Source organism: Aegilops tauschii, chromosome 1, assembly GCF_002575655.3.
Source record: "Aegilops tauschii subsp. strangulata cultivar AL8/78 chromosome 1, Aet v6.0, whole genome shotgun sequence".
Classification (NCBI taxonomy): Eukaryota; Viridiplantae; Streptophyta; class Magnoliopsida; order Poales; family Poaceae; genus Aegilops; species Aegilops tauschii.
In genome coordinates this window covers 426554770-426578455 of record NC_053035.3, presented here as the reverse complement: position 1 = coordinate 426578455, position 23686 = coordinate 426554770, and the positions used below count along the sequence as shown (strand labels likewise).

Sequence of the window (23686 nt, the reverse complement as noted above, 5' to 3'; positions counted from 1 at the left end):
TTGGTGCAGTTCTAAACAAAGCGTCATGGCGGGATCTACGTGTGAAGCGGAGTACATAGCTGCTTCGGATGCAGCAAATGAAGGAATCTGGATGAAGGAGTTCATATCCGATCTAGGTGTCATACCTAGTGCATCGGATCCAATGAAAATCTTTTGTGACAATACTGGTGCAATTTCCTTGGTGAAGGAATCCAGATTTCACAAGAGAACCAAGCACATCAAGAGACGCTTCAATTCCATCCGGGATTTAGTCCAGGTGGGAGACATAGAAATTTGCAAGATACATACGGATCTGAATATTGCAGACCCGTTGACTAAGCATCTTTCACGAGCAAAACATGATCAGCACCAAGGCTCCATGGGTGTTAGAATCATTACTGTGTAATCTAGATTATTGACTCTAGTGCAAGTGGGAGACTGAAGGAAATATGCCCTAGAGGCAATAATAAAGTTATTATTTATTTCCTTATATCATGATAAATGTTTATTATTCATGCTAGAATTGTATTAACCGGAAACATAATACTTGTGTGAATACATAGACAAACAGAGTGTCACTAGTATGCCTCTACTTGACTAGCTCGTTGATCAAAGACGGTTATGTTTCCTAGCCATAGACATGAGTTGTCATTTGATTAACGGGATCACATCATTAGGAGAATGATGTGATTGACTTGACCCATTCCGTTAGCTTAGCACTTGATTGTTTAGTATGTTGCTATTGCTTTCTTCATGACTTATACATGTTCCTATGACTATGAGATTATGCAACTCCCGTTTACTGGAGGAACACTTTATGTGCTACCAAACGTCACAACATAATTGGGTGATTATAAAGGTGCTCTACAGGTGTCTCCGAAGGTACTTGTTGGGTTGGCGTATTTCGAGATTAGGATTTGTCACTCCGATTGTCGGAGAGGTATCTCTGGGCCCACTCGGTAATGCACATCACTTAAGCCTTGCAAGCATTGCAACTAATGAGTTAGTTGCGGGATGATGTATTACAGAACGAGTAAAGAGACTTGCCGGTAACGAGATTGAACTAGGTATTGAGATACCGACGATCGAATCTCGGGCAAGTAGCATACCGATGACAAAGGGAACAACGTATGTTGTTATGCGGTCTGACCGATAAAGATCTTCGTAGAATATGTGGGAGCCAATATGAGCATCCAGGATCCACTATTGGTTATTGACCGGAGACGTGTCTCGGTCATGTCTACATAGTTCTCGAACCCGTAGGGTCCGCACGCTTAATGTTTCGATGACAGTTATATTATGAGTTTATGAGTTTTGATGTACCAAAGGTTGTTCGGAGTCCCGGATGTGATCACGGACATAACGAGGAGTCTCGAAATGGTCGAGACATGAAGATTGATATATTGGATGACTATATTCGGACACCGGAATGGTTCCGGGGGTTATCGGATATATACCGGAGTACCGGGGGGTTACCGGAACCCCCCGGAGGCTATTGGGCCTCATGGGCCCAATTGGTGGAAGAGGAGAGGCGGCCAAGGGGCAGCCGCGCGCCCCTCCCCCCAAAGTCCGAATTGGACAAGGAGGGGGGGGGCGGCGCCCCCCCTTTCTTTTCCCCCTCTCTCCTTCCCTCTCCTCTCCTAATCCAACAAGGAAAAGGGAGGGAGTCCTACTCCCGGTGGGAGTAGGACTCCTCTTGGCGCGCCTCCTCCTGGCCGGCCACACCTCCCCCCTTGCTCCTTTATATACGGGGGCAGGGGGCACCCCAAAGACACAACAATTGATTTGATCTTTTAGCCATGCGCGGTGCCCCCCTCCACCATAGTCCACCTCGATAATACTGTAGCGGTGCTTAGGCGAAGCCCTGCGTCGGTAGAACATCATCATCGTCACCACGCCATCGTGCTGACGAAACTCTCCCTCAACACTCGGCTGGATCAGAGTTCGAGGGACGTCATCGGGCTGAACGTGTGCTGAACTCGAAGGTACCGTGCGTTCGGTACTTGATTGATCCGATCGTGAAGACGTACGACTACATCAACCGCGTTGTGCTAACGCTTCCGGTTTCGGTCTACGAGGGTACGTGGACAACACTCTCCCCTCTCGTTGCTATGCATCACCATGATCTTGCATGTGCGTAGGATTTTTTTTGAAATTACCACGTTACCCAACAATATAGGCATCACGTCCGTGACAAGTAGACCGACTCTTGCCTGCATCTACTACTATTACTCCACACATCGACCGCTATCCAGCATGCATCTAGAGTATTAAGTTCATAAGAATGGAGTAACGCTTTAAGAAAGATGACATGATGTAGAGGGATAAACTCATGCAATATGATATAAACCCCATCTTTTTATCCTCGATGGCAACAATACAATACGTGTCGTTTCCCCTACTGTCACTGGGATTGAGCACCGCAAGATTGAACCCAAAGCTAAGCACTTCTCCCATTGCAAGAAAGATCAATCTAGTAGGCCAAACCAAACTGATAATTCGAAGAGACTTGCAAAGATAACCAATCATACATAAAAGAATTCAGAGAAGATTCAAATATTGTTCATAGATAATCTTGATCATAAACCCACAATTCATCGGATCTCGACAAACACATCGCAAAAGAAGATTACATCAAATAGATCTCCAAGAGAATCGAGGAGAACTTTGTATTGAGATCCAAAGAGAGAGAAGAAGCCATCTAGCTAATAACTATGGACCCGAAGGTCTGAGGTAAACTACTCACACATCATCGGAGAGGCTATGGTGTTGATGTAGAAGCCCTCCGTGATCAATGCCCCCTCCGGCAGGACGCCGGAAAAGGCCCCAAGATGGGATCTCACGGGTACAGAAGGTTGCGGCAGTGGAATTAGGTTTTCGTGGGCGCTTCTGATGGTTTGGGGGTACGTAGGTATATATAGGAGGAAGAAGTAGGTCGGTGGAGCCACGAGGGGCCCACAAGGGTGGAGGGCGCGCCTAGGAGGGGGGGGGGTAGGCGCGCCCCCTGCCTCGTGGCCGCCTCGTTGGTTGCTTGACGTCCACTCCAAGTCCTCTGGATCACGTTTGTTCCAAAAATCACGTTCCCGAAGGTTTCATTCCGTTTGGACTCCGTTTGATATCCTTTTTCTACGAAACACTGAAACAGGCAAAAAACAACAATTTGGGTAGGGCCTCCGGTTAATAGGTTAGTCCCAAAAATAATATAAAAGTGTATAAGTAAGCCCATTAAACATCCAAAACAGAATATATAATAGCATGGAACAATAAAAAATTATAGATACGTTGGAGACGTATCAAGCATCCCCAAGCTTAATTCCTGCTCGTCCTCGAGTAGGTAAATGATAAATACAGATTTTTTGATGTGGAATGCTTCTTAGCATAATTCTCAATGTAAATCTTTTTATTGTGGCATGAATATTTAGATCTGAAAGATTCAAGATAAAAGTTTAATGTTGACATAAAAACAATAATACTTCAAACATGCTAACCAAGCAATTATGTCTTATCAAAATAACATAGCCAAAGAAAGCTTATCTCTACAAAATCATATAGTTAGGCCATGTTTCAATATTGTCACACAAACGTTCTCATCATGCATAACCCCGATGACAAGCCGAGCAATTGGTTCATACTTTTAACACGCTTCAGCCTTTTCAACTCTTATGCAATACATGAGCGCAAGCCATGGATATAGCACTATGGGTGGAGTAAAGTGTAATGATGGGGGTTATGAGAGAAGACAAAAAGGTAGAAAGTCTCACATTGATGCGGCTAATCAATAGGCTATGGAGATGCCCATCAATTGATGTCAATGAGAGGAGTAGGGATTGCCATGCAACGGATGCACTAGAGCTATAAATATATGAAAGCTCAACAAAAGAAACTAAGTGGGTGTGCATCCAACTTGCTTGCTCACGAAGACCTAGGGCATTTTGAGGAAGCCCATCATTGGAATATACAAGCCAAGTTCTATAATAAAAAAATCACACTAGTATATGAAAGTGACAACATAGGAAACTCTCTATCATAAGGATCACGCTGCTACTTTGAAGCACAAGTGTGGAAAAAGGATAGTAACATTGTCCCTTCTCTCTTTTTCTCTCATTTTTTTGGGACCTCCCTTTTTTTTCTTCTTTCTTTGGCCTCTTTTTTTTATTTGGTCTGGAATCTCATCCCGACTTGTGGGGGAATCATAGTCTCCATCATTCTTTCCTCACATGGGACAATGCTCTAATAATGATGATCATCACACTTTTATTATTTACAGCTCAACAATTACAACTCAATACTTAGAACAAAATATGACTCTATGTGAATGCCTCCGGCGGTGTACCGGGATATGCGATGAATCAAGAGTGACATGTACGAAAAAATTATGAATGATGGCTTTGCCACAAAATACGATGTCAACTACATGATCATGCAAAGCAATATGACAATGATGAAGCGTGTCATAATAAACGGAACGGTGGAAAGTTGCATGGCAATATATCTCGGAATGGCTATGGAAATTCCATGATAGATAGGTATGGTGGCTGTTTTGAGGAAGATATAAGGAGGCTTATGTGTGATAGAGCGTATCATATCACGGGGTTTGGATGCACCGGCGAAGTTTGCACCAACTCTCAAGGTGAGAAAGGGCAATGCGTGGTACCGTAGAGGCTAGAAAATTGTGGAAGGTTGAGCGTGCGTATAATCCATGGACTCACATTAGTCATAAAGAACTCATATACTTATTGCAAAAGTTTATTAGCCCTCGAAGCAAAGTACTACTACGCATGCCCCTAGAGGGATAGATTGGTAGGAAAAGACCATCGCTCGTCCCCGACCGCCACTCATAAGGAAACAATTAAAAGAACACCTATGTGTCAAAACTGTTACACAACTTATACCATACGTGCATGCTACGGGACTTGCCGACTTTAACACAAGTATTTCTCAATTTCACAATTACTCAACTAGCACACTCTAATATTACCACCTTTATATCTCAAAACACTTATCAAGTATCTAACTTCTCATGATATTCAATGAACTCAATATGAGAGTTAATTTCATAATTAAAGCAAATTACCATGTTGTTTAAGACTCTCAAAATAATATAAGTGAAGCATGAGAGTTCAATAATTTCTATAAAATACGACCACCGCCGTGCTCTAAAAAATATAAGTGAAGCACTAGAGCAAAAGCTATATAGCTCAAAAGATATAAGTGAAGCACATAGAGTATTCTAACAAAATTCCGAATCATGTGTCTCTCTCTCAAAAGGTGTGTACAGCAAGGATGATTGTGGCAAACTAACAAACAAAGACTCAAATCATACAAGACGCTCCAAGCAAAACACATATCATGTGGTGAATAAAAATATAGCTCCAAGTAAATTTACCGATGGATGAGGACGAAAGAGGGGATGCCTTTCGGGGCATCCCCAAGCTTTGGCTTTTTGGTGTTCTTGGATTTAACTTGGGGTGCCTTGGGAATCCCCAAGCTTAGGCTCTTGCCACTCCTTGTTCCATACTCCATCAAATCTTTACCCAAAACTTGAAAACTTCACAACACAAAACTTAACAGAAAATCTCGTGAGCTCTGTTAGCGAAAGAAAACAAAAGACCACTTCAAGGTACTGTATTGAACTCATTATTTATTTATATTTGTGTTAAAAATACTGTATTCCAACTTATTTATGGTTTATAAGCTCTTTTACTAGCCATAGATTCATCAAAATAAGCAAACGACGCATGAGAAACAGAATCTGTCAAAAACAGAACAGTCTGTAGTAATCTGTAACTAACACAAACTTCTCGAACTCTAAAAATTCTGCCAAAATAGGACGACCTAAATATTTTGTCTATTGATCTGCTGCAATTGGAATCAATATTATATCACGTTCTGGTAATTTTTAACATTTGTTTTCGTGAACAGAAAGTTTCTGGAATTTTCAGCAAGATCAAATAACTATCATCCAAGAAGATCCTATAGGTTTAACTTGGCACAAACACTAATTAAAACACAAAAACAAATCTAACCAGATGCTAGATCAAAGATTTATTCCTAAACAGAAACAAAAAGCAAAAAAAACTAAAAATAAAATTGGGTTGCCTCCCAACAAGCGCTATCGTTTAACGCCCCTAGCTAGGCATAAAAACAAGGATAGATCTAGGTATTGCCATCTTTGGTAGGCAATCCATAAGTGGCTCTCATAATAGATTCACATGGTAATTTAATTTTCTTTCTAGGGAAGTGTTCCATGCCTTTCCTTAACGGAAATTGAAATCTAATATTTCCTTCCTTCATATCAATGATTGCACCAATCGTTCTAAGGAAAGGTCTACCAAGAATAATAGGACATGATGGATTGCAATCTATATCAAGAACAATGAAATATATGGGCACATAATTCCTATTTGCAACAATAAGAACATCATTAATTGTTCCCATAGGTTTCTTGATAGTGGAATCCGCAAGACGCAAGTTTAAAGAGCAATCATCAAATTCATGGAAACCTAACAAATCACACAAAATTTTTGGAATCGTGGAAACACTAGCACCCAAATCACACAAAGCATAGCATTCATGATTGTTAATTTTAATTTTAATTGTAGTTTCCCATTGATCATAAAGTTTTCTAGGGATAGAAACTTCCAACTCAAGTTTTTCTTCATAAGATTGCAGCAAAGCATCAACGATATGTTTAGTAAAAGCTTTATTTTGACTATAAGCATGAGGAGAATTTAGCACGGATTGCAACAAGGAAATACAATCTATAAAAGAGCAATTATCATAATTAAATTCCTTGAGATCCAAAATAGTGGGTTCATTGCAATCTAAAGTTTTAACCTCTTCAATCCCACTTTTACCAATTTTTGCATCAAGATCTAAAAACTCCGAATTTTTGGGACGCCTTCTGACTAAAGTTGACTCATATCCAGTCCCATCATTATCAAGATTCATATTGAAAAACAAAGATTTAATAGGAGACACAACAATAATTTTTAGATCTTCATCTTTATTCTCATAAAAACTAGAAGAACATGCTTTCACAAAGCAATCTTTCTTAGCACGCATCCTAGCGGTTCTTTCTTTGCACTCATCAATGGAAATCCTCATGGCTTTGAGAGACTCATTGATATCATGCTTAGGTGGAATAGATCTAAGTTTCAAAGAATCAACATCAAGAGAAATTCTATCCACGTTCCTAGCCAATTCATCGATCTTAGGCAATTTTTCTTCAAGCAAGGCATTGAAATTCTTTTGCGAATTCATAAATTCTTTAACACTAGTCTCAAAATCAGAGGGCAACTTATTAAAATTTCCATAAGATTTGTCGTAGGAATTACCATAATTATTAGAGGAATTACTAGGATACGGCCTAGAATTAAAATTTCCTCTATAAGCGTTGTTACCAAAATTATTCCTACCAACAAAATTCACATCCATAGATTCATTATTATTCTCAATCAAAGTAGACAAAGGCATATCATTGGGATCAGAAGAAACACTCTTATTAGCAAATAATTTCATAAGTTCATCCATCTTTCCACTCAAAACATTAATTTCTTCTATCGCATGCACTTTTTTACTAGTAGATCTTTTAGTGTGCCATTGAGAGTAATTAACCATAATATTATCTAGGAGTTTAGTAGCTTCTCCTAAAGCGATTTCCATAAAAGTGCCTCCCGCGGCCGAATCTAAAAGATTTCTAGAAGCAAAATTCAATCCGGCATAATTTTTTTGTATAATCATCCATAAGTTCAAACCATGAGTAGGGCAATTACGTATCATTAATTTCATTCTCTCCCAAGCTTGTGCAACATGTTCATGATCAAGTTGCTTAAAATTCATAATATCATTTCTAAGGGAGATGATTTTAGCGGGAGGAAAATACTTAGAGATAAAAGCATCTTTGCACTAATTCCAAGCATCAATACTATTTTTAGGCAAAGACGAGAACCAAGTTTTAGCATGATCTCTAACAGAAAACGGAAATAGCTTCAATTTAACAATATCATTATCCACATCTTTCTTATTTTGCATATCACACAAATCAACAAAGCTATTTAGATGGGTAGCGACATCTTCACTAGGAAGGTCGGCGAATTGATCTTTCATGACAAGATTCAGCAAAGCAGCATTAATTTCACAAGATTCAGCTTCGGTAAGAGGAGCAATCGGAGTGCTAAGAAAATCATTGTTGTTGGTATTGGCAAAGTCACACAATTTAGTATTATCTTGAGCCATCATGACAAGCAAGAAATCCAACACACGAGCAAACAAGAAGCAAGCGGAAAAGAGGGCGAACAGAAAAGAGAGGGCGAATAAAACGGCAAGGGTGAAGTGGGTGAGAGGAAAATGAGAGGCAAATGGCAAATAATGTAATGCGAGGGATAAGAGTTTGTGATTGGTACTTGGTATGTCTTGACTTGACTTGGCGCACACCTCCCCGGCAACGGTGCCAGAAATCCTTCTTGCTACCTCTTAAGCACTGCGTTGGTTTTCCCTTGAAGAGGGAAGGGTGATGCAGTAAAGTAGCGTAAGTATTTCCCTCAGTTTTTGGGAACCAAGGTATCAATCCAGTAGGAGGTCACGCTCATGATGGGGATTGTTGCAGAAATTAAAAAATTTCTACGCATCACCAAGATCAATCTATGGAGTTTACTCGCAACGAGAGGGGAGTGCATCTTCATACCTTTGAAGACCGCGAGTCGGAATCGTTGCAAGAACGCGGATGAGGGAGTCGTACTTGTAGCGATTCAGATCGTGGTAGATTCCGATCCTAGCGCCGAACAACGGCACCTCCGCGTTCAACACACGTGCAGCCCGGTGATGTCTCCCGCACCTTGATCCAGCAAGGAGGAGGGAGAGGTTGAGGAAGAGGGCTCCAACAGCAGCACGACGGCGTGGTGGTGATGGAGTGGCAGTTCTCCGGCAGGGCTTCGCCAAGCTCACGCGGAGGAGGAGAGGTGTTGGGGAGGGGAGGGGCTGCGCCTTGGATGTGGTGCTGCAGCCCTCCCTCTACCCCTCTATTTATAGGGAGAAGGGGCCGACCCCTCTAGATGAGATCTAGAGGGGGGGGGGGGGGCGGCGGCCAAGGGGGAGGGGGCTTGCCCCCCAAGCAAGGGGGGCGCCCCCTTTAGGGTTCCCCCCAACCCTAGGCGCATGGGCCCTAAGGGGGATGGCGCCCAGACCACTTAGGGGCTGGTTCCCTTCCACCTACAGGCCATAAGGCCCTCTGGGGCAGGTGGACCCTCCCGGTGGACCCCCGGAACCCCTCCGGTGGTCCCGGTACAATACCGGTATACCCCCGAATATTTCCGGTGACCGTATGATGACTTCCCATATATAAATCTTCACCTCCGGACCATTCCGGAACTCCTCGTGACGTCCGGGATCTCATCTGGGACTCCGAACAACATTCGGTAACCACATACAAATCTTCCTTATAACCCTAGCGTCATCGAACCTTAAGTGTGTAGACCCTACGGGTTCGGGAATCATGCAGACATGACCGAGATCGCTCTCTAGCCAATAACCAACAGCGGGATCTGGATACCCATGTTGGCTCCCACATGTTCCAGGATGATCTCATCGGATGAACCACGATGTCGAGGATTCAAGCAATCCCGTATGCAATTCCCTTCGTCAATCGATACGTTACTTGCCCGAGATTCGATCTTCGGTATCCCAATACCTCGTTTAATCTCGTTACCGGCAAGTCACTTTACTCATTCCGTAATGCATGACCCCGTGACTAACACTTAGTCACATTGAGCTCATTATGATGATGCATTACCGAGTGGGCCCAGAGATACCTCTCCGTCATACGGAGTGACAAATCCCAGTCTCGATCCGTGCCAACCCAACAGACACTTTCGGAGATACCTGTAGTACACCTTTATAGCCACCCAGTTACGTTGTGACGTTTGGTACACCCAAAGCATTCCTACAGTATCCGGGAGTTGCACGATCTCATGGTCTAAGGAAATGATACTTGACATTAGAAAAGCTTTAGCAAACGAACTACACGATCTAGTGCTATGCTTAGGATTGGGTCTTGTCCATCACATCATTCTCCTAATGATGTGATCCCGTTATCAATGACATCCAATGTCCATGGTCAGGAAAACGTAACCATCTATTGATCAACGAGCTAGTCAACTAGAGGCTCACTAGGGACATGTTATGGTCTATGTGTTCACACATGTATTACGATTTCCGGATAACACAATTATAGCATGAACAATAGACAATTATCGTGAACAAGGAAATATAATAATAACCATTTTATTATTGCCTCTAGGGCATATTTCCAACAGTCTCCCACTTGCACTAGAGTCAATAATCTAGTTATATTGTGATGAATCGTACACCCATAGAGTTCTGGTGCTGATCATGTTTCGCCCGTGGAAGAGGTTTAGTCAACGGATCTGCGACATTCAAATCCGTATGCACTTTACAAATATCTATGTCTCCATTTTGAACATTTTCGCGAATGGAGTTGAAGCGACGCTTGATGTGCCTGGTCTTCTTGTGAAACCTGGGCTCCTTGGCAAGGGCAATAGCTCCAGTGTTGTCACAGAAGAGAGTCATCGGCCCCGATGTATTGGGAATAACTCCTAGGTCGGCAATGAACTCCTTCATCCAGATTGCTTCATGTGCTGCCTCCGAGGCTGCCATGTACTCCGCTTCACATGTAGATCCCACCACGACGTTTTGCTTGCAACTGCACCAGCTGACTGCCCCACCATTCAAAATATACACGTATCCGGTTTGTGACTTAGAGTCATCCAGATCTGTGTCGAAGCTAGCATCGACGTAACCCTTTACGACGAGCTCTTCGTCACCTCCATAAACGAGAAACATATCCTTAGTCCTTTTCAGGTACTTCAGGATGTTCTTGACCGTTGTTCAGTGTTCCATGCCAGGATTACTTTGGTACTTTCCAACCAAACTTATGGCAAGGTTTACATCAGGTCTGGTACACAACGTGGCATACATAATAGACCCTATGGCCGAGGCATAGGGGATGACACTCATCTTTTCTCTATCTTCTGCCGTGGTCGGGCATTGAGCCGTGCTCAATCTCACACCTTGCAATACAGGCAAGAACCCCTTCTTGGATTGATCCATATTCAACTTCTTCAATATCTTGTCAAGGTATGTGCTTTGTGAAATACCAATGAGGCGTCTCGATCTATCTCTATAGATCTTGATGCCTAATATATAAGCAGCTTCTCCAAGGTCCTTCATTGAAAAACACTTATTCAAGTAGGCCTTTATGCTTTCCAAGAATTCTATATCATTTCCCATCAATAGTATGTCATCAACATATAATATGAGAAATGCTACGGAGCTCCCACTCACTTTCTTGTAAACACAGGCTTCTCCATAAGTCTGTGTAAACCCAAACGCTTTGATCATCTCATCAAAGCGAATGTTCCAACTCCGAGATGCCTGCACCAGCCCATAGATTGAGCGTTGGAGCTTGCATTCCTTGTCAGCATTCTTAGGATCGACAAAACCTTCCGGCTGCATCATATACAATTCTTCCTTAAGGAAGCCGTTAAGGAATGCCGTTTTGACGTCCATTTGCCATATTTCATAATCGTAGAATGCGGCAATTGCTAACATGATTCGGACGGACTTCAGCTTCGCTATGGGTGAGAAGGCCTCATCGTAGTCAACTCCTTGAACTTGTCGATAACCCTTAGCGACAAGTCGAGCTTTATAGATGGTAACATTTCCATCCGCGTCCGTCTTCTTCTTAAAGATCAATTTATTTTCTATCGCTCGCCGATCATCGGGCAAGTCTGTCAAAGTCCATAATTTGTTTTCATACATGGATCCTATCTCGGATTGCATGGCTTCAAGCCATTTGTTGGAATCTGGGCCCGCCATTGCTTCTTCATAGTTCGAAGGTTCACCGTTGTCCAACAACATGATTTCCAGGACAGGGTTGCCGTACCACTCTGGTGCGGAACGTGTCCTTGTGGACCTACGAAGTTCAGTGGTAACTTGATCATGATTGTCATCATTAACTTCCTCTCTAGTCGGTGCAGGCACCACAGAAACATTTTCTTGTGCTGCGCTACTTTCTGGTTCGAGAGGGGTCATCTCATCAAGTTCCACTTTCCTCCCACTTACTTCTTTCGAGAGAAACTCTTTCTCCAGAAAGGACCCGTTCTTGGCAACGAAGATCTTGCCTTCGAATCTGAGGTAGAAGGTATACCCAATGGTTTCCTTAGGGTATCCTATGAAGACGCATTTTTCTGACTTGGGTTCGAGCTTTTCTGGTTGAAGTTTCTTGACATAAGCATCGTATCCCCAAACTTTAAGAAACGATAGCTTAGGTTTCTTTCCAAACCATAATTCATACGGCGTCGTCTCAACGGATTTCGACGGAGCCCTATTTAAAGTGAATGCGGCAGTCTCTAAAGCATAACCCCAAAATGATAGCGGTAGATCGGTAAGAGACATCATAGATCGCACCATATCCAATAGAGTGCGATTACGACGTTCGAACACACCATTACGCTGAGGTGTTCCAGGCGGCGTGAGTTGTGAAACAATTCCACATCTCCTTAAGTGTGTGCCAAATTCGTGACTCAAATATTCCCCTCCACGATCTGATCGTAAGAACTTTATTTTCCTGTCACGTTGATTCTCAACCTCACTCTGAAATTCCTTGAACTTTTCAAAAGTCTCAGACTTGTGTTTCATTAAGTAGACATACCCATATCTACTTAAGTCATCAGTGAGGGTGAGAACATAACGATAACCACCGCGAGCCTCAACGCTCATTGGACCGCACACATCAGTATGTATGATTTCCAATAAGTTGGTTGCTCGCTCCATTGTTCCAGAGAATGGAGTCTTGGTCATTTTGCCCATGAGGCATGGTTCGCACGTGTCAAATGATTCATAATCAAGAGACTCCAAAAGTCCATCTGCATGGAGTTTCTTCATGCGTTTGACACCAATGTGACCAAGGCGGCAGTGCCACAAGTATGTGGGACTATCATTATCAACCTTACATTTCTTGGCATTCACACTATGAATATGTGCAACATCACGTTCGAGATTCATTAAGAATAAACCATTGACCAACGGGGCATGACCATAAAACATATCTCTCCTATAAATAGAACAACCATTATTCTCGGATTTAAATGAGTAGCCATCTCCCATCAAGTGAGATCCAGATACAATGTTCATGCTCAAAGCTGGCACTAAATAACAATTATTGCGGTTTAAAACTAATCCCGTAGGTAAATGTAGAGGTAGCGTGTCGACGGCGATCACATCGACCTTGGAACCATTCCCGACGCACATCGTCACCTCGTCCTTCGCCAGTCTCCGCTTATTCCGCAGCTCCTGCTTTGCGTTACAAATATGAGCAACCGCACCGGTATCAAATACCCAGGAGCTACTACGAGCGCTGGTTAGGTACACATCAATAACATGTATATCACATATACCTTTGGTATTGCCGGCCTTCTTGTCCGCTAAGTACTTGGGGCAGTTCCGCTTCCAGTGACCGTTTCCCTTGCAATAAAAGCACTCAGTCTCAGGCTTGGGTCCATTCTTTGTCTTCTTCCCGGCAGCTTGCTTACCGGGCGCGGCAACTCCCTTGTCGTCTTTATTGAAGCTCTTTTTACCCTTTCCTTTCTTGAACTTAGTGGTCTTATTCACCATCAACACTTGATGTTCCTTTTTGATCTCCACCTCCGCTGATTTCAGCATCGAATATACCTCAGGAATGGTTTTCTCCATCCCCTGCATATTGAAGTTCATCACAAAGCTCTTGTAGCTAGGTGGAAGCGACTGAAGGATTCTGTCAACGACCGCGTCATCCGGGAGATTAACTCCCAGCTGAGACAAGCGGTTGTGCAACCCAGACATTTTGAGTATGTGTTCGCTGACGGAACTATTCTCCTCCATCTTACAACTGTAGAACTTGTCGGAGACTTCATATCTCTCGACCCAGGCATGAGCTTGGAAAACCATTTTCAGCTCTTGGAACATCTCATATGCTCCGTGCTGCTCGAAACGCTTTTGGAGCCCCGGTTCTAAGCTGTAAAGCATGCCGCACTGAACCAAGGAGTAATCATCAACACGTGTTTGCCAGGCGTTCATAACGTCTTGGTTTGCTGGGACGGGTGCTTCACCTAGCGGTGGTTCAAGGACATATGATTTCTTGGCAGCTATGAGGATGATCCTCAAGTTCCGGACCCAGTCCGTATAGTTGCTACCATCGTCTTTCAGCTTGGCTTTCTCTAGGAACGCGTTGAAGTTGAGGTTGACATTAGCGTGGGCCATTTGATCTACAAGACATATTGTAAAGATTTTAGACTAAGTTCATGATAATTAAGTTCATCTAATCAAATTATTAATGAACTCCCACTCAGACAGACATCCCTCTAGTCATCTAAGTGATACATGATCCGAGTCAACTAGGCCGTGTCCGATCATCACGTGAGACGGACTAGTCATCATCGGTGAACATCTTCATGTTGATCGTATCTGCTATACGACTCATGTTCGACCTTTCGGTCTCTTGTGTTCCGAGGCCATGTCTGTACATGCTAGGCTCGTCAAGTCAACCTAAGTGTGGTGCGTGTGTAAATCTGGCTTACACCCGTTGTATGCGAACGTTAGAAACTATCACACCCGATCATCACGTGGTGCTTCGGAACAACGAACCTTCGCAACGGTGCACAGTTATGGGGAACACTTTCTTGAAATTTTAGCGAGGGATCATCTTATTTATGCTACTGTCGTTCTAAGCAAATAAGATGTAAAACATGATAAACATCACATGCAATCAAATAGTGACATGATATGGCCAATATCATTTTACTCCTTTTGATCTCCATCTTCGGGGCGCCATGATCATCATCGTCACCGGCATGACGCCATGATCTCCATCATCGTGTCTTCATGAAGTTGTCTCGCCAACTATTACTTCTACTACTATGGCTAACGGTTAGCAATAAAGTAAAGTAATTACATGACGTTTCAGTTGACACGCAGGTCATAAATAAATTTGAGACAACTCCTATGGCTCCTGCCGGTTGTCATACTCATCGACATGCAAGTCGTGATTCCTATTACAAGAACATGATCAATCTCATACATCACATATATCATTCATCACATTCTTCTGGCCATATCACATCACATGACACATGCTGCAAAAACAAGTTAGACGTCCTCTAATTGTTGTTGCAAATTTTTTACGTGGCTGCTATAGGTTTCTAGCAAGAACGTTTCTTACCTACGCCAAAACCACAACGTGATATGCCAATTTCTATTTACCCTTCATAAGGACCCTTTTCATCGAATCCGATCCGACTAAAGTGGGAGAGACAGACACCCGCTAGCCACCTTATGCAACTAGTGCATGTCAGTCGGTGGAACCTGTCTCACGTAAGCGTACGTGTAAGGTCGGTCCGGGCCGCTTCATCCCATGATGCCGCCGAATCAAGATAAGACTAGTAACGGTAAGTAAATTGACAAAATCGACGCCCACAACAACTTGTGTTCTACTCGTGCATAGAAACTATGCATAGACCTAGCTTTGATACCACTGATGGGGATCGTTGCAGAAATTAAAAAAATTCTACGCATCACCAAGATCAATCTATGGAGTTTACTAGCAACGAGAGGGGAGTGCATCTTCATACCTTTGAAGATCGCGAGTCGGAAGCGTTGCAAGAACGCGGATGAGGGAGTCGTACTCGTAGCGATTCAGATCGCGGTAGATTCCGATCCTAGCGCCGAACAACGGCACCTCCGCGTTCAACACATGTGCAGCCTGGTGACGTCTCCCGCACCTTGGTCCAGCAAGGATGAGGGAGAGGTTGAGGAAGAGGGCTCCAACAGCAGCACGACGGCGTGGTGGTGATGGAGTGGCAGTTCTCCGGCAGGGCTTCGCCAAGCTCATGCGGAGGAGGAGAGGTGTTGGGGAGGGGCTGCGCCTTGGATGTGGTGCTGCAGCCCTCCCTCTACCCCTCTATTTATAGGGAGAAGGGGGAAGGGGGCCGGCCCCTCTAGATGAGATCTAGAGGGGGGGGGCAAGGGGGAGGGGGCTTGCCCCCCAAGCAAGGGGGGGGGGCGCCCCCTTTAGGGTTCCCCCCAACCCTAGGTGCATGGGCCCTAAGGGGGATGGCGCCCAGCCCACTTAGGGGCTGGTTCCCTTCCACCTACAGCCCATAAGGCCCTCCGGGGCAGGTGGACCCTCCCGGTGGACCCCCGGAACCCCTCCGATGGTCCCGGTACAATACCGGTATACCCCCGAATATTTCCGGTGACCGTATGATGACTTCCCATATATAAATCTTCACCTCCGGACCATTCCGGAACTCCTCGTGACGTCTGGGATCTCATCAGGGACTCCGAACAACATTCGGTAACCACATACAAATCTTCCTTATAACCCTAGCGTCATCGAACCTTAAGTGTGTAGACCCTACGGGTTCGGGAATCATGCAGACATGACCGAGACCGCTCTCTAGCCAATAACCAACAGCGGGATCTGGATACCCATGTTGGCTCCCACATGTTCCACGATGATCTCATCGGATGAACCTTGATGTCGAGGATTCAAGCAATCCCATATACAATTCCCTTCGTCAATCGGTACGTTACTTGCCCGAGATTCGATCGTCGGTATCCCAATACCTCGTTCAATCTCGTTACCGGCAAGTCACTTTACTCGTTCCGTAATGCATGATCCCGTGACTAACTACTTAGTCACATTGAGCTCATTATGATGATGCATTACCGAGTGGGCCCAGAGATACCTCTCCGTCATACGAAGTGACAAATCCCAGACTCGATCCGTGCCAACCCAACAGACACTTTCGGAGATACCTGTAGTACACCTTTATAGCCACCCAGTTACGTTGTGACGTTTGGTACACCCAAAGCATTCCTATAGTATCCGGGAGTTGCACGATCTCATGGTCTAAGGAAATGATACTTGACATTAGAAAAGCTTTAGCAAACAAACTACACGATCTAGTGCTATGCTTAGGATTGGGTCTTGTCCATCACATCATTCTCCTAATGATGTGATCCCGTTATCAATGACATCCAATGTCCATGGTCAGGAAAACGTAACCATCTATTGATCAACGAGCTAGTCAACTAGAGGCTCACTAGGGACATGTTATGGTCTATGTGTTCACACATGTATTACGATTTCCGGATAACACAATTATAGCATGAACAAAGACAATTATCATGAACAAGGAAATATAATAATAACCATTTTATTATTGCCTCTAGGGCATATTTCCAACAGCTCAAGTCCCTTGTACCTACACAAACAAATAAGAACCTCGCAACCAACGCGATAAAGGGGTTGTCGATCCCTTCACGGTCACTTACGAGAGTGAGATCTGATAGAGATGATAAGATAATATTTTTGGTATTTTTATGATAAAGAGTAAAAGTAAAGAAAGCAAGTAAACAGTAATGGAAACAACGGGAGATTAATATGATGGAAAATAAACCCGGGGGCCATAGGTTTCACTAGTGACTTCTCTCAAGAGCATAAGTATTACGGTGGGTGAACGAATTACTGTCGAGCAATTGATAGAATTGAGCATAGTTATGAGAATATCTAGGTATGATCATGTATATAGGCATCACGTCCGTGACAAGTAGACCGACTCCTGCCTGCATCTACTACTGTTACTCCACACATCGACCGCTATCCAGCATGCATCTAGAGTATTAAGTTCATAAGAACGGAGTAACGCTTTAAGCAAGATGACATGATGTAGAGGGATAAACTCATGCAATATGATATAAACCCCATCTTTTTATCCTCGATGGCAAATACAATACGTGTCGTTTCATCTACTGTCACTGGGATTGAGCACCACAAGATTGAACCCAAAGCTAAGCACTTCTCCCATTGCAAGAAAGATCAATCTAGTAGGCCAAACCAATCTGATAATTCGAAGAGACTTGCAAAGATAACCAATCATACATAAAAGAATTCAGAGAAGATTCAAATATTGTTCATAGATAATCTTGATCATAAACCTACAATTCATCGGATCTCGATAAACACATCGCAAAAGAAGATTACATCGAATAGATCTCCAAGAGAATCGAGGAGAACTTTGTATTGAGATCCAAAGAAAGAGAAGAAGCCATCTAGCTAATAACTATGGACCCGAAGGTCTGAGGTAAACTACTCACACATCATCGGAGAGGCTATGGTGTTGATATAGAAGCCCTCCGTGATCAATGCCCCCTCCGGCAGGACGCCGGAAAAGGCCCCAAGATGGGATCTCACGGGTACAGAAGGTTGCGGCGGTGGAATTAGGTTTTCGTGGGCGCTTCTGATGGTTTGGGGTTACGTAGGTATATATAGGAGGAAGAAGTAGGTCAGTGGAGCCACGAGGGGCCCACGAGGGTGGAGGGCGCGCCGGGAGGGGGGGGGGGGGGGTGGGCGCGCCCCCTGCCTCGTGGCCGCCTTGTTGGTTGATTGACGTCCACTCCAAGTCCTCTGGATCACGTTTGTTCCAAAAATCACGTTCCCGAAGGTTTCATTCCGTTTGGACTCCGTTTGTTATCCTTTTTCTGCGAAACACTGAAATAGGCAAAAAAACAGCAATTTGGGTAGGGCCTCCGGTTAATAGGTTAGTCCCAAAAATAATATAAAAGTGTATAAATAAGCCCATTAAACATCCAAAACAGAATATATAATAGCATGGAACAATCAAAAATTATAGATACGTTGGAGACGTAACAAGCTTATAATTTTGTTCTGGATAAATTTGTAAACAAGTTGCCTACTTACAAGGCCAACATGCTCTCTCATGCAGCTAGGCTTGAACTGATTCGGTCTGTTTTCTCTGCTATACCTGTGTACTATATGGCCAATATCTTGTTTTCTAAGAAATTTTTAACCAAACTCACTGCTATTATTAGAAATTTTTGGTGGACAGGTGTTAAGGACAATATTTCTGGCAGGAGTCTTTGTCTTAGGGCTTCGAAGGATATTTGTAACTCTAAGCAAGAAGGTGAACTTGGGATTCGAAATTTGTAGGCTATTAATGAAGGCCTGATCCTCACGGCTCCTTGGCGCCTGGCAAAGGCCCCCTTTTCCCATCTTCATCTTGTTCTCAAGTCCAAGTATTTTTCTGATGCTTCCATCTGGACTGCTAGTTCTACCACTCCAAAGTCAGCTTTTTGGTCTTCCATCCTTCAGATGATGCCTAAGCTCAAAGCTCATTCATTTTATCAGTTGACACAAGGTAATGTCTCTATTTGGAGTACCCCTTGGTGCCCTCTTTGGACTTCTGTTTATGATGAGCTCATCATTCAGCCTCATGGATACATTTACCCTTCTCTAGTTAACGATATTTGGCTACCTGATCACAAAGCTTGGAATGTTAATCTCATCAACAATCTCTTCCAGCAGCCTTTAGCTTCTACTATTATTCAACCTGACATTATTCATGAGGACTGTCCAGATATTCTTTGTTGGGATCTAACTCCTAATGGTCTTTGTACTTCGAAATCTACTTACAAACTTTGTCTGCAGGATATTCATGCCAACCAGAGACATACTCCTTCACAAGTTCCTTTGCAGGTGAAAGATCTTCTCAAATTGATTTGGAAGCAAAAGATGATGATTCCAAGGGTCCAAACATTCGCTTGGAGACTCCTCCGGAAAGCTCTGCCTACAGGTTTGAGGGCTGGTCGTTTCTCTATTCACATTTCTCAATTTTGCAGTAGATGTGGCCAGCAAGAAGATGAAATGCACCTGTTCTTCCATTGTGATTTTGCGAGAGCTGCTTGGTTTTCTCACCCGTGGTTCATTAGAACAGATGTGTTAGTTTAGAGTTTTTTCAGTATGGATAGCATTATCCTTGCTTTGCTAAATATGAATCATCCGCATGCTTCTGTCCCCAATATTCTCAATTTTATGTGGTGTCTATGGAAAGCTAGGAACGATCATCTTTTTGACAGGAAAAAAGTTTTCCCTTACCATGTCCATATTGCTGCTATTGCTCTGTCTAATGATGCAAATGATCTTGTCCAACATACTCATTTACAGCCTCAAAACCATACCTCTACCTGTACCTCAATTCCTACTAATCACATGCCTTTGCAGGGAAGAACAATTAAGTCTGACCTTCTAGTAGCAGGGCCAAAAGTATATTCTGATGCAGCTTTCCAGTGCAAAAAAAATCCCAGGTTTACCGCAAGGTGCTGCTGCTACTGGTATTGGTGTTTACCTCTCCTTGCCACATGATCATATGGAAGTTAATGTACAGATTCAAGCCTCTGCTACTATCACAATTCTCCTTTGCAAGCTGAAGATTTGTCCCTTCTTTTAGCAGCTCAAGTGGCCAAAAGGCTATGCATTTCTCAGCCCACTTTCTTTACAGATAATCTGTCTTTGGCGTCATGTGCAGCTAGCCGAAAGATTAAGGAATCTACTACTCCTTGGACTGTTAGAAAAGTTCTGACTGATTTCTTCTGCTACTCCTCAGATCTTCAGTCTTAGGTGTTTCACATCTCTAGAGAGATCAATGGTATTGCTCACAATGTAGCTCACCAGGTTCTAAGATCAGTGCTAGAACCTGACATATGTTGTTTCGCTTCAGCTCATCGGAATATGTCTTGCCCTGTAGTTTCTCTCCTCTCTAATTTCCAATTTCAAGGCTTTGTAATTCATGTTGTACGTTGTTACTGAGCTGGAATGAAAAGGTTTGGCGCCTCGTGCGCCTTCTGTTGTTCAAAAAAATATATTATCTACTCCAATTTCAAGTAAATATATGGTTTATGATATGGAGCTAGCAACATCCATCCGTATGCACTCAAGGTTAATCTCACCCCTATGCATGAGCATGTGTGTTCAACTGTTCAACCCAATGTTCCGAGACAATACAACAAATTCATGATGCAAGAAGGCTCCCACTTCTCCTATTGAATTTTGATCCGTTCTTCCACCGTTGCCATGGATGAACAGTAAAGAAGACGGTTTATGCGTCATGTCGATGTCATTTTGATCCTTTCTGAGCTACATTATCAACCTAAAACTACTCTCTCATGGCTACATGCATTCCTATCAGTAGTTTCAGTCGCTAATGGTGATATCGGATTAAGCTACCAGCTTTAGTTGGGCGCCCAGGCAGTGGTGAACACGGCTGCATGCCCCTTCCACGTGAGCACCAGCATGTCCTCCTCCCGCTTCACGCCCCACCCCGTCGCGTGCTCGCTCAGCAGGTGCCGCACCTCGGCCACCTCGTCCTCGCCGAACCCCACGCCGGCGAACCCTTTGCGCCGCATCCTCTCCGCGAGCCGCGCGCCGGACTCGGACCGCTCGGTGCCGTCGGCGCCGACGACGCTCTCGATCTTCTGGCCCACGGCCGCCTCGTGCTCCAGCCGCCGCGGGCTGTCCCTGGGCGCCGACGTGTCGAGCGCGTCGAAGAGGATCCAGTGGAAGTTGAAGCAGCCCGCGATGCGCGTGGCCAGGCTCGGCGAGTCCAGGTCGGCGTCCTCGTCGGTCACGGTGACCAGGCACGGGCCCAGCGCCCGGACCGCGTCCACGAAGCCGTCCCTCGAGCCCGGCGCGACGTGCCGGAGCCAGCTCTGGCAGTTCACGACGAGCGCCTCGCCGTCTCTTAGCCGCAGCGCCGACGGGTCGGAGAGGACGCAGGCGAGCTCCTGGCAAAGCGTCTGCAGCTTCGCCGGAGATGGAGGTGACGTGGCCGTGCTCTTGTTGACGACGTTGAACTCCAGGTGCACGCCTTTGGACTTAGCGAAGTTGGCCAGCCGGAGACCTATCTCCTCGTCCGGCACGCCGAGCAGCGGCGGGCCGGCGGGCCGGACGGACGGCACGGTGATGCGGAGCGCCGGCGGGCCCCCGGGCCGCTTAGAGAGCGCGTCGATGAGGGTGGGCCACTGCATGCAGCGCGTGACGCCAAGGTCCACTACGTGCACGGCGTCCCTCCCGGCGACGGCGCGGAGGATGGCGCCGTTGGAGGCGGTGAAGCCGAACCGGTGCCACGGGGTGAGGTCGACGTAGTCGGCGAGCTCCGTCACGGACATGGCCCGCTGCGATCCCAGCGCCGGGGGCGGCCCCATGCTGTCGGCGCGCGGGGAGCCGCAGGTCCGGCAGGCGCGCGCGACGAGGCCGCGGAGGAGCGACGAGGTGAGGCGCTGGTTGGGGTCCCCCTGCGCGGAGGCGATGTTGTTGAGCACCCACATGGCCTGCTGCGCCAGCGTGACGTCGTTGGACTCGAGCGCGGCGGCGCAGTGGAGGAGCAGCTGCTGGATCCGGGGCCCGTCCACCAGCGCGCCGGAGAAGCACAGCGTGCTCTGCGCCCTGACCGCCCCGCCGCTCCGCAGCTCCTGCTCCATGCCGAGGTGACCTCGTGCCCTACTGACACGTACTGGTAGGAGTACAAGATTTTGGACGAAGGGACTGTAACACCTGTCAGCCTACATGATTGGGCAGGTTGGGATCGTCTGGTCTAGAGTTTTGACCCCTGATCAGGAGGTGTGAACGGAGGCAAATGCAAATCCCTAGAAGGCCAATCGCTACAGGAGGTGATTATTGTAGGTTGTTTTGTTTTGCATGCTGGAATCGCTTGGCCTATTTATAGGACATTCTGTGAAAGATTCGCTCTTCGTTTCCATGGAGAAAATGGATCGAATTCTTGACTCTTTCCACGGGGTGAAAGGACAACGTGCTATCATTCTTAACGCCTTGATTTGTCTGATTGTGTCTGAACTCTGAACTGATTAAACTATAGGGTTGTTGGAAGTTTTGTTGGTTGCAGATTCTTCTCAGAAATTCTCTCTTCCAAAATTTCTTCTCAATAGCTCCCCCTTTCAAAATAGCGAACGTATAGGGAAAACACCTTCGCCCCCATATTGCGTAGCCTTGGCGACACGGGCGGTCCAACCTGCTCCTCCTCCCTCGTCAGGATGAAAACCTAGATCCTGACCTTGATGGTTGGATCCGGTGACTGTGGCTGTGTTAGCTTTGATTCCTTCCTAAAGGGGTTCCTCCTGAAGAACTTTGTCGTCCGTGGAGTCATGAGATGATTGGTGTGCATATGATTATTGTTACAGTTTGGCAATAACAGATCCAATTGCCTTGGGATTTTTTTCCTTGCCTACGCATCATTTTGATCTTATATGGCTTTGCTAGCTCCCAACGTTTTTGTTTGTGCTGGTGTAGGTTGTATGCATCATTCAGCCAATAAAATTCTTCATTTATTGAAAAGATTGTAGAAGTTCGAAGTGCGATAAAAAGGCCACAAGGACGAGCGAAGAAAGAAAATACTCCCTTCTAAAGTTGTACTAAAGCTTTGACAATCAATATTGATATACAACCTTCCAAAAAATGAATATACAAGCTGGCATCTCCAACGCCGACCCACAAACCACCCGTAACTGTTTGGACCACGCGGTCCGAACGTGTTATGCCATCCAACGCGGTCTTGTATCGATCCGCTCAACAGTCCGAGCGCATCTTTTCCCACAAACCAAAGACAAACTAGGTGAGGTTTTGCGGGTGTCGGACCGCTGTCAGGTCCGCTTCTGACTGCCTTGGCCCAGCATTAACCCCTTCCCTCGCCTGCGCGTGCTTCCCACCCAAACGATCAGCACCGCTTCAAAGCCTTAGTGCCGCATTCATGACCAGCCAGAGTGCACTGTTTGTTGGCAT

The 23686-nt window shown here is 45.0% G+C and overlaps 1 protein-coding gene across 1 annotated transcript; it reads right to left on the bottom strand.

Moving 5' to 3' along the window:
• Positions 1 to 20825: 20825 nt before the first annotated feature.
• LOC109740319 (scarecrow-like protein 32) lies at positions 20826 to 22726 on the bottom strand. The gene has a single exon (XM_020299362.4). It carries the CDS (start codon positions 22369 to 22371, stop codon positions 21124 to 21126), a length of 1248 nt encoding a protein of 415 aa, XP_020154951.1. The 5' UTR covers positions 22372 to 22726; the 3' UTR covers positions 20826 to 21123.
• Positions 22727 to 23686: the final 960 nt, after the last annotated feature.

Coding starts and splice junctions, on each gene's coding strand:
- LOC109740319 (XM_020299362.4), bottom strand. CDS start 22,371: ATGGAGCAGGAGCTGCGGAGCGGCGGGGCGGTCAGGGCGCAGAGCACG.